The sequence below is a fragment of the Lampris incognitus genome, chromosome 15 (genome assembly GCF_029633865.1).
Source record: "Lampris incognitus isolate fLamInc1 chromosome 15, fLamInc1.hap2, whole genome shotgun sequence".
NCBI classification, from domain to species: Eukaryota; Metazoa; Chordata; class Actinopteri; order Lampriformes; family Lampridae; genus Lampris; species Lampris incognitus.
The window spans coordinates 34,490,249-34,503,782 of NC_079225.1; the positions used below are offsets into that span (position 1 = coordinate 34,490,249).

Consider the following 13,534-nt stretch of genomic DNA (forward strand, 5'->3'; position numbering starts at 1 on the left):
ATTGGAACTCACTCAAACCTTTACGCAAGCAGACTTGAAAAAGATCAGCTACCTTCTATCAACTATATTCCCTCTTAATTTCGATCTGGTCTTCCTTCCGTTGCTCTCCCTCCCCCTGCTGAATGTCCTCCTCCTCTCCTTACCTTCGCAGGTGCAGCCCTGGCGTATGAGTCCCACCATCAGGGAAGTGCACTGGTTACACTTAGTGGGAGTGTTGAAGGACTTCACCACAAACTGGTGGGCTTTTGGCTGGAGAGGGAATGAGAGACAGAGAGACAGACAGAGAGAGAGAGACAAGACAGAAAGAAGCAAATGGTAAATATACAAGCATAGACCTGACATAAAGACCTCAACAAAATGAGTTCGGCTCTCTATAAAGCAAAGCAATCATACTTGATTTACAATTTACAATAGAATTGCTTCTTTAAAAATGGCTGGGTTGTTCCTAAATGAAGCTCAATACACAGATGGACGGACAGACAGACAGACAGACCGAAGGGGGCGCCCGGGTAGCGTAGTGGTCCAATTCCATTGCCTACCAACACGGGGATTGCCGGTTCTAATCCCCGTGTTACCTCCAGCTTGGTCGGGCGTACCTACAGACAGAATTAGCTATGTCTGCAGGTGGGAAGCCGGATGTGGGAATGTGTCCTGGCCGCTGCACTAGCGCCTCCTCTGGTCAGGGGAGGGGGAACTGAGGGGAATAGCGTGATCCTCCCATGCGCTACGTCCCCCTGGCGAAACTCCTCACTGCCATGTGAAAAGAAGCGGATGGCGACTCCACACGTATCGGAGGAGGCATGTGGTAGTCCGCAGACCTCCCTGGATCGGCAGAGGGGGTGGAGCAGCGACCGGGACGGCTCGGAAGAGTGGGGTAATTGGCCAGATAGAAAGGGGGGGGGGGGTAAAAAAAAAAACAAAAAAAGACGGACAAACGACTAGACAGACAACCATCTTACCTTAGGTGAGGAGCGTCCGATACTGCCATATCCTCCTGAGCGCATGGTTGGGGTCTGCACCGTACGAGGAGGATGGTCTATCAACTGCATGACACAAGCCACAAAATCAGCATCGAGCAACACAGACGCTGTGTATATACACAGACTTGTGTGTTGTCCCTTTGACAAATCTATTAGTTACAAAAACCCAGCGGTTAACAAGCCACCCAGAACAAAGCTTCCCCCAAAGCATGAGATGGGCCAAAAGACTTTCAGAGTGAGGTCAGAGGTTGAAATGTCTTCTTATACTCGTCCCTTATTAGACCACTGACGATTCATCACCGTTGACCCGGTGATGTTTCATGAAAGCGATTTGCAAGGATTTTCACTCACAGCTAACAATATCTTATCAAAAAGATTTTAAAATAGGTATATCACTTGCAAATCACAAATAAAAGGTGGACGACCACAGACTTCAAACACACTTTCCTTGCAAATACAGCATTTCCTTTGACTGTGTAGAGTTGGAGGCACACTCCATAAAGAATCTGCCATAATCGCAACCATCATTTAGATATCTGTGGAGAGACGAGTTTCTCAAATCGTATAGATGGGAACTTTTTTTTAAGCATCATGGGACAGGAACTCAGAATATTTAAAAAATAAAGAAATAATTTTGTAGTCCAACCATCTCAATGATGGCATGGATGACTGAAAAGTTTGCCTTTCTACCACCACTCATTTTAACACCACTGTCTGAACAGACCCCAATGTAAGGAAATAGATTGTGGGTGCTCATCTGAAAGGACTGACGAAGAGTACTTGGTTTGTATTTTTCCCATCCGTCCATTATCCAAACCGCTTATCCTGCTCTCAGGGTCGCTGGAGCCTATCCCAGCAGTCATTGGGCGGCAGGCAGGGAAACATCCTGGACAGGCCGCCAGGCCATCACAGGGCTGACACACATGCATGCACGCACGCACGAGCGCGCGCGCGCACACACACACACACACCTAGGGACAATTTAGTATGGCCGATTCACCTGACCTACATGTCTTTGGACTGTGGGAGGAAACGGGAGCACCTGGAGGAAACCCACGCAGACACGGGGAGAACATGCAAACTCCACACAGAGGACAATCCGGGACGACCCCCAAGGTTGGATGACCCCAGGCTCGAACCCAGGACCTTCTTGCTGTGAGGGGACCATGCTAACCACTGCGCCACCGTGCCGTTTCCCATATTCTCGGAAAAAAAGTTCAACTACTGTCATGAAAATAAAACGGGGATTTTTCGTATAGACGATCCTTCTGTAGACCAAAATTCTCAATGTACTTGTCTGATGTTTTTATTTGATACCCTTGAAAAAATGTGATATAGTTTTGATTGTTACTGATACTCAGACATACAAGTTACTACTAAAAGGCAGCAATCAGACATTTATCACATTTGTAGGCAAAACCAGTAAGCGTAAGCAGCCTATGCCAACAAAACCAAAATGAAGCTGGGGGATTAGAACGATTGCCAATTTACCGATTGTCTACATAAGCACTCTTGGTAACATGCGCGCTTGGCTTGCAATTTCGATGTGAAACACTTCAAAAACAGCAGCAGAAATCAACACAGTTTTGCTGATCTCGGCTTGCATGCAACAAATTTCACGGCTAGTAAAACAGCAGAAAAGGCCGAGACCTTAGGAACTGCTGTGGCCTGCTGCAGTGGTCCTCAATCTGGTACTCATGGAGCTCCTGCGTTGCTGGTTTTCTATTCTAACAGGTAGTTAATTACATTTATCTGCTCTGTCAGCAGCGACAGCCTTCAAATAAGGGATTTTTTTCTTTAGTCCCGGCACAACATCCATCCATTATCCAAGCCACTTATCCCAATGGGGGTCACAGGATGCTGGAGCCCATCCCAGCAGTCATTGGGCGGCAGGCAGGGAGACACCCCGGACAGGTCACCAGTCCATCACAGCATCGACACATTCACACCTAGGGACAATTTCGTATTCACCTGACCTACATGTCTTTGGACTGCGGGGAAGAAACCAGAACACCCCGAGGAAACCCACACAGACACAGGGAGAACATGCAAACTCCACACAGAGGACGACCTGGGATGAACCCCAAGGTTGCACAACCCCAGGTTTCGAACCTCGGGCCTTCTTGCTGTGAGGCGACCGCGCTAACCACTGCGCCACGGTGCCACCCCTGGCACAACAGGAGAACTTATCTAACTACATGGTAAAATAGAAAACAGAATAGCGGCACTTGGGTTCCATCAGGAACAGATTGAGACCCACTGGCCAACAGACTGAACAACCGAAGAGCCCATGTTCTGACCTCTATGGGCTCCATATCGCTAGCCATGGACGGTGAGCGCGAGCGCGACTTGTGGTGGGACTTGGCATCCTCATCCCGGGATGGAGTGTTGGAGGGGGTGAAGTTATCCACAGAGTCCACCTATAGAGGTAACATGAGGAAGGAAAGGAGGAGAAGAGGAGAGAGAGGGAAGGTAGAAGGGAAGGAAGTAGGATAAAGAAGGGTAGGAGGGAACCATAAGAAGAGGGGAAAGGGAGTGAGATGAAAGAAGAGAGAAGAGAGAGAGAGGACGTAGAGAGAGGAGTGATGTTAGTTAGAAGAGACCGGAGACCGAGGCAGAATTGAGTGCACCAACCATGCTTAGAAGGAGGAGCAGACATTATACAGTACCAAACAGCACATAGAATAAAAATATAAAAATATGCGTCCACATCGGGAGTTAATAGGAGAGCACACTATCCACAGACAACCCCTCGACTGCTCTAGTTTGAGACACCACGACCGTACACCATGCGCCATGCATGGCCATCGACAGAACCACTGTGAGCAATTTGGAGAAAACACAGAGACATGAAACACACGCACGCACGCACGCACGCACACACACACGCGCGCACACACACACACACACACACACACACACACACACACACACACACACACACACACACACACACACACACACACACACACGAGCACTGAAGGGCAGGAAAGCATGTGTACCGATTCCCCATGCAAGCAAAAGTCAAGTTAAAGGAGCCGAATTAATGAGCATTATCTATTCAACTCTGTTACCAAACAATCAATAACCAAGGGAGCTGTTATCCAAAGAACCCCCATCCCCAAAAAATAGCATGCAACCAGACAGCCATACACAAATACACACACGTGGACCAGACTAACACACGTGCACACACACCCACACACCCACAAAATCTCCATGCGACGAGGGATACAGCACATTGGGGGGGGGGGGGGCTGTTTGTGTGGACAGTAAAGTGAGCACAGAGGCGGTGCTTACGCGTCTGCCTTTGCTAGCCGGGCCGACCGATGGAGAGCGCTTCAGTGGGAGGAAGGAAAGGCAGAGAGTGGCAGAAACAAAGAGACGTGTCATTAATCGTGATAAAAAGGCTGTCTAACATGGCTAAGAAAAAAAAAAAGAAAAAAAAACTAAAAACATTTGAATAGAGGAATTAGCGGAAATGGTCCTTGGTTAAATCAAGATGTGGCCACAAGGAGGCTGAACTGAGGGACTGAGTTTAGACGGTTAGGAATACTAAACGGTGTGAGGGACACACCTGATGATAGGGTAAATACAGATGGGAAAGTGGGAAAGTCTATGCCAAGTACAGCAACAGCAACCAGCTGTTTTTTTTTCTAACTGTGGAAATGAAAGGATGCATTAAGCATCTGTTTTAATCGTGTGCTGAGTAATCTGTTGGTGGGTTTCAAGCCGAGCCCAGGCACAAGAAAGCTGAGGCAGAACCATTCAGGTAGCCCAAAAGCCAACTACAGCAAGGACTGGCCAGCACTCAGAATACTTCATAACGCAAGGACAAGGGCAAAGACTGCGCTAGGTCACACATGCATGCTAATTGTCTAATAATTATCTATTACACACACACACACTCACACACACACGCGCACACACGCACACGACTCTCTCTCTCTCTCCACTAGTTGGAAATGCCCAGTCCTACAGCAGACAACTACAACTACAGTCACATACACACATATACACATAGACCTCCTACTAGCCTGGAAACACTTACATCTTCCCAAAACTCAATTAAAGAGGATGAGGATGAGGAGTAAGAGTCCTGATGTACCAGAGGATGAAAGCAAGAAAATAACAACAAAATGAAGCAAGAAAGCAAAAATTAATATGAACAAACGGAAAGCTCCGGGAAATGCAACATTGTAACTTAAAGGACTGTATCTGTCGAAAGAATGAGAGAACTGAAAGATCAGGGGCCTCGTGTATCAGTCGTTGCTATGGGCAAATCTGTGTTTACACACCCATGGAATTTTTTAGCCCTCAAGTTCGTCTGACAGTCAGCAGCAAAGCATGATGGGTATTTGTAATTCCTTCCTCCTAACATCTATTGTCTATATCCTGCAACAAGCAATCACCCAGGCCTGCAAAGACATCAGTGTTAGCCAATCGGTGTGTAAATTCAGGGGTTACCCAGGTTCTACACTGGTCTCTGAGACAAAATGCAGGGCTCAAAAATCCCATGGGTGTGTACGCACAAATTTGCCCATAGTAATGATTGATACATGAGGCCCCAGGAGAAAAACTCGTGAAAATAACCAGAGGATTAATCCTGATTCACTAGTTTTGTAAAAATGAAGTCCTGATGGACATGGTGTCCCATGGTTAGGAAAATGTACAAATAGACAAGTATCATCTCTGAAGAAGACAGGGCACGTTTTCAAACCCAGGCTGGTAGATGGATGTACATGTCAGGTAGCCCAGTACGGCACCGGCTTCCGGTTTCCCTGCGTCCTTAGTTTTAGGTGCTATATGATTTAATGAGCTGCTACTTACATCAAACTGGTCAAGAGCTGAGGTCGGGGCATTGAGGAAAGCCAGGAAGGAATTCTGTGAATCCTGATGCTTAACACCTAAAGACACAGAACAAATGACGCAACCACAACGGTTGATTAGCCGATATTAAAACATCAAATGGGATTATTTCCGGGAGGTCCTTTGAGACAAAAGAAATAGTTGTAATGAGCTGGGATCAGGTTAATTTCTGGAATCTGGGGGGCAGGATAACACTTGATCTCTTATTTTGGTTGCTCACTAGAATAAAACAGATTTCAGGGCAAAATTAAGGTTAAAATTAAAAATCCTTATTTTCAGTTATTGTCCATACAATCTTAACAGCCATGAGAGAGAGACTTTACATTTAAACAATGTCAACATTCAAAAATATGTTTTAATGCCATTTGAAACTTGATGTATGCAAATCCAATTTATTGAACCTGGTGGGAATTCTTTGCATAGCTGCAGTGTAACCGGCATCTTACAGTGGTAGTGACTGCAAAAGCCCCTTTATCCGGCATCAATTGGGCATTAGTGGTGTTTTGGTCACATTCGAAAATCCTTGCTTTAATGTATTACAGTTGAACTAAATCCACACGTGGTAAGACAAAACTTGTGTTTCTCAAGTGACCAGCTGCTGAAAAGTTCTTTATTCCTTCGGACGGCTGAACAGAAAACACAAGATTTTTTTTTTTTTTTTGTACATGTCTTTTACTTGTGTGGAATGGTAACAAAGATGGTCAAAGGTCATTAGTACAACTCTTACCCCTGCGTAGCCGCAGCTCCTCGGACTCCTTTTTCAGCCTGTCAATCTCAGAAAGGAGCTCCTGGTTCTTAGCCTCTACATCCTGGAGTTTACTGAGGGGCAGGAAGAAATAATAATAATAAATCAAATATATAGCGCTTTTCTAACACTCGTCGCTTTACAATAAAGTTGCTTTACACTAAACGGCGGTGAAACAAGACAACAGATAAACATAACACATACAGGGGCGGATGGGAAGGGGGGGGGGGCTACAAGAGGGAAAGGCGACAGCCACACACGACGCCAGCAGTACTCTCTGACTTAAACAGATGGGAAAGGGCAAGAAAAATAACAGCACTGAGAAAGACAAAACATACATAATCTGCGTCGTGTTTCCATTCAAACGGGTGTGCGGTTCTTACACATTGTTTCACTGTTAGAGGACGAACCCAAAAGTGAACAAAATTGCCATTTTTGCATAATCGTCAAAAGCAAACCAGCACAGAGAATACCACAAATCATATTCAGTTTTTCTATTTTACCATCGTATCCAACTTTTCCATCAAATAAAGCACAGAGAAACGGCAAAATTGTAAAATGGGTGTATATAAAAGGTCTCTTACCACTCCGTGGAGATGTTGTTGGCCTTCACCTTGTTCAGCTCGTCCTGAATGCTTTGCTTGGCTCTGATCTCGGCATCGAGGGCCGACTGCAGCTCCAGACGTGCCGACATGTCAAGCTTGGCAAAGCGACGCATCTTCCATGGCATGTCCTGGGACACAGAGACACACACAACACAGACACACACAACCGTACAGTCAGACAGACAGAGAGAAGAGAAAGTTAGTCAGACAGAAAGCAGCGGGACAGTGGGAAGAATAACACCATGTGTTAGAATTTAATCTAATCCCCCTCATAGCCAAATTTACCAATAATGAAAACAGATCTTTTTGTGTTTACATTTCTGAGAACACTTGTACGTGTGTGTGTGTGTGTGGTGTGTGTGTGTGTGTGTGTGTGTGTGTGTGTGTGTGTGTGTGTGTGTGTCTCACCGTGGCCCGTGCTCCCAGACTGGTGTTCCTCAGCCCCTCTAGTTCTTCAGTCATCTTCGTGGCCAGAGCCTGCAAGTAGCCCCTAGCATCCTTTTCATCACTCACCCTGACAAAAGCATGCACAATAACACACACACAAACACACACACAATGTACTTGTGAACACATTTTTACAAATATGTATGCATAGAAAAATGTTTCAACTAATGTCAACTAACTTCAACTTTAGCCTCACCAGCACTAACACAGTTACAAATACCAATATAAGAAAGCAGGAACTGGCCCCAGCTCACTGCTGTTGGCCACCGAGCAGCTCCACTGGGGCAGTTTAGGGGTTAAATGCCTGGTTTTAGGTCATGTTATTGCCATCAACTGAAGTAGGAGGAATGTTTCTCAACCGACTTCCCTGATGTGGATTTAAACTCCCTGATCAAGCCAACAATAGTCCGATCAAAAGCCAGAGGTTTCTCTACTACCATTACCCTCTAAATCCTGACGCCTGCCCCAAGATGAACCCTTTCAATGTCATGTCCAACATTGCTGAAATTTCCCAACATTTCCTGTCAGTGTCCTTACAAGATAGCAGATAATAAAGAACACATGCACACTCATAATGTAAACACCGACTGAGAGACGAGATGACATCAATGTACACACCCTGGAGGCACTATGACTGAACCAAACCTGTCATCACTTCGGTGTCATTAATCCACAGGCATACACACATGAATACATGCAAATGTTCAGGTCGCTCTGGGCACCAAACTTACCTCTGCAGCTGAGGCAGAACAGATAGTGGTTGTGATGAAAGCATAAACCCAAGCTGACCCAAATGAAACACAAAATCGTGCACCTACGTACGTCCGCAGTCAAACAGGCCCATGCCTGTACACATAAGCACACACTCACACCGTAGAAACCAAAGACAACAATTTCAGAGACTCCCCATAATACTGGAATACAATAAATTGGGGTTATGTCTACAACACAGCAAGACTGCTGCACTTGTTTAGGCTAACTGAGACTAAATAGTCAACAACAAAAAAAACCTTTACACAGGAACATATATATACAGTTGCACGCCGTCCAAATAATGTGTTGAAACTCTTTTTGCACAATCCACAACTCAACCATCTCAAGGCTAAAAATATCCCTCTGGCTCTCTCACCTGATGATCTCAGCCCAACAGACTCACTGTGCCACTGTTTGGAGCAAATAAATAATTGGATAAGCCAAAACTTTCTTCAAATAAATAAGGAAAAAATAAAAGATTATTGTGTTTGGCAACAAAGAGAAGGGAACTATTATAAACGAACAATTCAAGTCTATCCATTATCTGAACTGTGTATCATGCTGTCAGGGTCACGGGGATGCTGGAGCCTATTCCAGCAGTCAATGGGCGGCAGGCGAGGAGACACCCTGGACAGGCCGCCAGGCCATCACAGGGCTGACACACACACACACACACACACACACACACACACACAGGCTGCCAGTCCATCACAGTACGACACATTCACACCTGACCAGCATATCTTTGGACTGTGGGAGGAAACCGGAGCCCCCGGAGGAAACCCACGCAGACATGGGGAGAACATACAAATTCCACATAGAGGATGACCCGGGATGACCCACCAAGGTTGGACCACCCCAGGGCTCGAATCCAGGACCTTCTTGCTGTGAGGCGACCGCGCTAACCACCGTGCCACCGCGCCCAAAGACCAAGTCTGAAATCTTGGCGTTTTAATCGACTCAGATTTCACGTTCACCAGCCATGTCAAAGCAATCACTAAAGCAGCCTTCTATCATCTTCAAAATATAGCCAGAATCAAGGGTCTATTATCCCAAAACGACCAAGAGAAGCTCACCCATGCTTTTATCTCCAGTAGAATTGATTACTGTAACGGTCTCTTAACTGGTCTTCCCAACAAGACCATTAAACAGCTGCAGCTTATTCAGAACGCTGCTGCTGCAGGTTGAACCAGGACCAAGAGGACAGAGCACATTACTCCAGTCCTGAAATCCTTACAGGGCCTTCCAGTTAGTTACAGAACCAATTTTAAAGTGCTGCTACTTGTCTACAAATCACTGAATGGTGTAGGCCCAAAATACATCACTGACATGCTCGAAGAGTATAAAGTGGGTAGGGCTCTAAGATCCATGGACTCAGGTCAGTTAGCTCGGCCCAGAGTCCAAACCAAACACGGTGAAGCAGCATTTAGCTGTTGTGCTGCATGCCACCAGAGCAAACTACCAGAAGATCTTAGATGTGCCCCAAACAGCAATCTTTAAATCTAGGTTAAAAACATTTCTCTTTCTTATGTCTATGATTGAGCATTAAAACTTGTACCTTATTCCTACAGCACTTCAACTCTGGAAGTAGATCTCTGGTCACTCCCAGCGGGGAAGAGACTACTTTGTATTTTCTTTTTATAGTGCCTGTCTTTTAATTATATTACTCTTTTTATTAATATTTCAAAGTACATTTTATGTACTTTGTACTCTTAATTTTTACATATGATTGTTCCTATTTGATTTTTTTTACTCTCTTCTAATTATATTTTTATATGATTGTTACTATTTGTTTTTATTTACTCTCTTTTAATTACATTTTATATTGTTGTTCCTTTTCTGTTTTTATTTGTGTAAAGCACACTGAATTGCCTTGTATGCGAAATGTACTATATAAATAAACTTGCTTGCTTTAATATGCCTCTTCTTAAATAACTTCTCTCCATTCGTGTCCTTGGACTATATCTAGCAACGTAACTAGGGGATTTATAGCTGTCACTTGAATTTCAGTTAGTCGATCTTCTTAAAAAAAACAAAGCAAGTGTTTTTAACGTTTTAGACACTGTATGTTGTCCAGTTTGGTTTTTTTAAACAACCTTCAGGCCTCTCGTTCTGGTTTATCCCTTGCAGTAACATAGTTTGGCCGCCAGGGGGCAACATTAACCACCGAATAAATAAACAACCATAAATGTACATTCAAAGGTCGGTGTTTTGTGTATGTGCGCATGGATAGGATATTTTTTTATTTTTGGTGTGTGCACGCTTGTGTGTTGGTATTTGCGTGCATTTGTGTCTTCATGTGTATGCATGTGTGTTTGGTATGTGTGATATGTGAAGACTGCAGGCTTGTTCAGCGTGGGGAAGGCGAGCAGCTGGCAGGGCGTCAGCTGAGATGGGAAATGATCTGAGAGAATGGGAGGGTCAAGTTGCGCTACGATCTTCAGGAGGTATGCGGGAATTGCTATGACTTTACTCAGCGGTGTAGCACAATACCGTGTTAGACGTCATGGATATGAGTGAGTGTGTGGAAGAGAAAGTGCGTCAGAAACATCACGTATGTGTAATTCTGAGTAAGAACGTGTTGGATTTACTTTCAACGTGTGCCGTGGCATGATATAATACATGCAGATATCTACGTTGGTAAACCAGGAACTCTGTTATGCATTTGTGTATTTATACTTTATTGGATAATACAATTACATATAATATACAATTATTGGAAAATTTAAAGTGTGTGTGTGTGTATACATTTGTGTGCATCTTACCACTGGATGATCTCTGTGATCTGGGCCTCCCAGTGAGCCACGCTCTCCTTCTTGTCAGCCAGCTCCCTCATCTCCTCCTCCAGCTGCCGGTTAGAACCGCTCAACTTCTCAAACATGGACGTCAGCTGAGGGAATAAGTTTAGGAACACACACACACACACACACACACACACACACACACACACACACACACACACACACACACACACACACACACCATATTAACCACTGTTGGCAAATGCTGATGGTGCAGTTAAAACATGGACACCAACAGGAGGTGAAGCAAGTTAGGATTATTTACAATTATTCCCAATTTGCTGCACATTCTGACCATTTAATGAAATTTTCACTTTTCAGGAATACATTTGCAAACCAGACTATTTACCAAGCCTGGTGGACCCAGACAGCTGAGCGGCTTGCAGTGAGGAGGGGGCTGTCATTACTGACTCCATGATAATGTTTTGACTGTATCAAGGGTGTGATGAACTTAACAGGTCTTCGGAGTGATTGAGCCAAATCTTTTGCAAACAGGTCAACCGAGCCAGACCACACTTCCTCAAGGGAAGCAAACAAAGAGGTGGGGGTGGGGGGTATCAAAAAGGGCAAAAAAGCTTCTTCTTTTTTTTCCAACTTAGTTTAACTTAGCTTGCTGGTCTGCTTTACAGTGAATGATAGAGGTGTGTTAAGATATACCCATAGTGACACACTTCACTGTCTCAACACAGAATGTTAGTTTACTAAGCTTAAGATTGCTTAATATCTCAATTAGGGGCCAGTTAAAAAATGTATCGTTGCCGTTTTGTCAAGAGAATGATGGAATGTGAGGTGTAGACAGTGTTTGTTTTTTTTTTTTGCAATAGTTTTTAAATTCCATCACTAGATTGCCTTCACAGAAATTAGATTTAGAGGAAATCTATAGAGAGATAGCCCCAGTCATCTCTCTTCCAAAAGTCTGCCTACTGCTGGGACAAAGACAGGAAAGGGTGGGCCCAAATTTGTTTAAGCCACACAGTCACTCACAATCAATCTGTGAAAAATGTGCAACTTCCTCTTCAAGTTTTATAATGTCATCAAGTCACACAGCAGCTGTGGGAATAGTGTGTTTAGCGCGATGTGTTTTTTTCTGCCTGTCTCAGTGGGTAGCGCGATGTGTTTTTTTCTGCCTGTCTCAGTGGGTACCTTAACACATACGCTGCCACAGGTTCTGTTCCCACTGGGGCCCGGTCGTGACAACATTATATGTGATCCTGATACTGGCCCATGTACTTTGGATGAAAGAATTCACTTAACAGTATAAGATATGTTGTTATGCGAGGGTTTTTTTGGGGAACCAGTCACTCCATATGATGAATAACTACAACAGGTATGGATGAAAACAGTGAGTGGCGCTTGGAATGTGACTTTTAATAATGTTCAAAATATTTAAACCACTATAGGAAGGCTTGATTTAGCACTTTGAACACTCTGGTGGCTCCAAGAGTGGAAACATCATTTGCATGGTGAGATAAATCAAATCCTCCAAAAAAAAATTTTCTCTATTGAACTATGATTTTGGACAAATTTGATTTATGGGGACAGGTGAGATGTGACACCCAAGGGATTCCTTTTCACATCTATCTTTTAGTGCCGAGACTGTCCTTGCACCTGGACTCCCACATCCTTTTCTAGAGTAGGGAATTAACACCAGACACCAGCGAAATGCTTTGAAACTCGGACTGTGGTGGATTTATTTTGTCTGCTCTGCTGTGATATCTGGCAGTCCTTTATCTAAAGGCCCTATTTCAACCTAGAAGTCAACTTGGCTGGTAAAACAGTCAGAGTAGCAGTAAGAGGTAAGTTTTGGGATTTGCCATCCATTATTGGCAGTCAACCAAAATGGGTGTTTCCTGATTCTGCTCCAAGCCGACCAACACTTGAATCCACTTTCAATCGAGCCAGAGTTTTTTTTTTCTTCCTGTATTGTTCCTTCTCTCCACATCTGGCTATGTTTCTACTGGGTCAACAGAGAAAATGAGGTTGGTCGGTCCAATTGGGTTTGATAGAGCACGCATATCCAGCTAATACAGGCAGGTGCAGCGCAGATGAATGAATATGCATGCAGAAAATTCCGAGTCAACACAGTCTGCGTTACGCTCCCGTCAGCTATTTACTGGCAAAACTGACGTTTTGAGCCGCATAGGATCTTGGTCAGGATAGCCCCGAGCAAGCTAGCAAGACATGTAAATATATTCATTTTCAAAAGTTAAGGCGATCTCATTCATTTGGCCAAGCAAATAATTTCACAAGTGGACATGTCCTTTTCCCAGACTAGATGAGTCCCAAAATGCTGTTTTTTCCATTTCTCAAAATGTATGCAAGCACCATTTCGCG

At 44.4% G+C, this 13,534-nt stretch overlaps 1 protein-coding gene across 4 annotated transcripts in view; it reads right to left on the reverse strand.

Moving 5' to 3' along the window:
• The window catches only part of cdc42bpab (CDC42 binding protein kinase alpha (DMPK-like) b), a 127,632-nt gene that overhangs the window by 20,622 nt on the left and 93,476 nt on the right, over window positions 1-13,534 (reverse strand). For 3 of the 4 annotated variants that reach the window (XM_056294069.1, XM_056294070.1, XM_056294068.1), the window contains 9 exons: window positions 11,165-11,289; window positions 7,608-7,713; window positions 7,179-7,327; window positions 6,577-6,668; window positions 5,811-5,887; window positions 4,281-4,319; window positions 3,281-3,400; window positions 960-1,043; window positions 144-249 (listed from right to left, as the gene is read on the reverse strand). In XM_056294069.1, the coding sequence (XP_056150044.1) occupies window positions 144-249; window positions 960-1,043; window positions 3,281-3,400; window positions 4,281-4,319; window positions 5,811-5,887; window positions 6,577-6,668; window positions 7,179-7,327; window positions 7,608-7,713; window positions 11,165-11,289 (898 nt within the window). The remainder of the gene's footprint in view (window positions 1-143; window positions 250-959; window positions 1,044-3,280; window positions 3,401-4,280; window positions 4,320-5,810; window positions 5,888-6,576; window positions 6,669-7,178; window positions 7,328-7,607; window positions 7,714-11,164; window positions 11,290-13,534) is intronic. The other variant, XM_056294071.1, reaches the window with a different exon arrangement.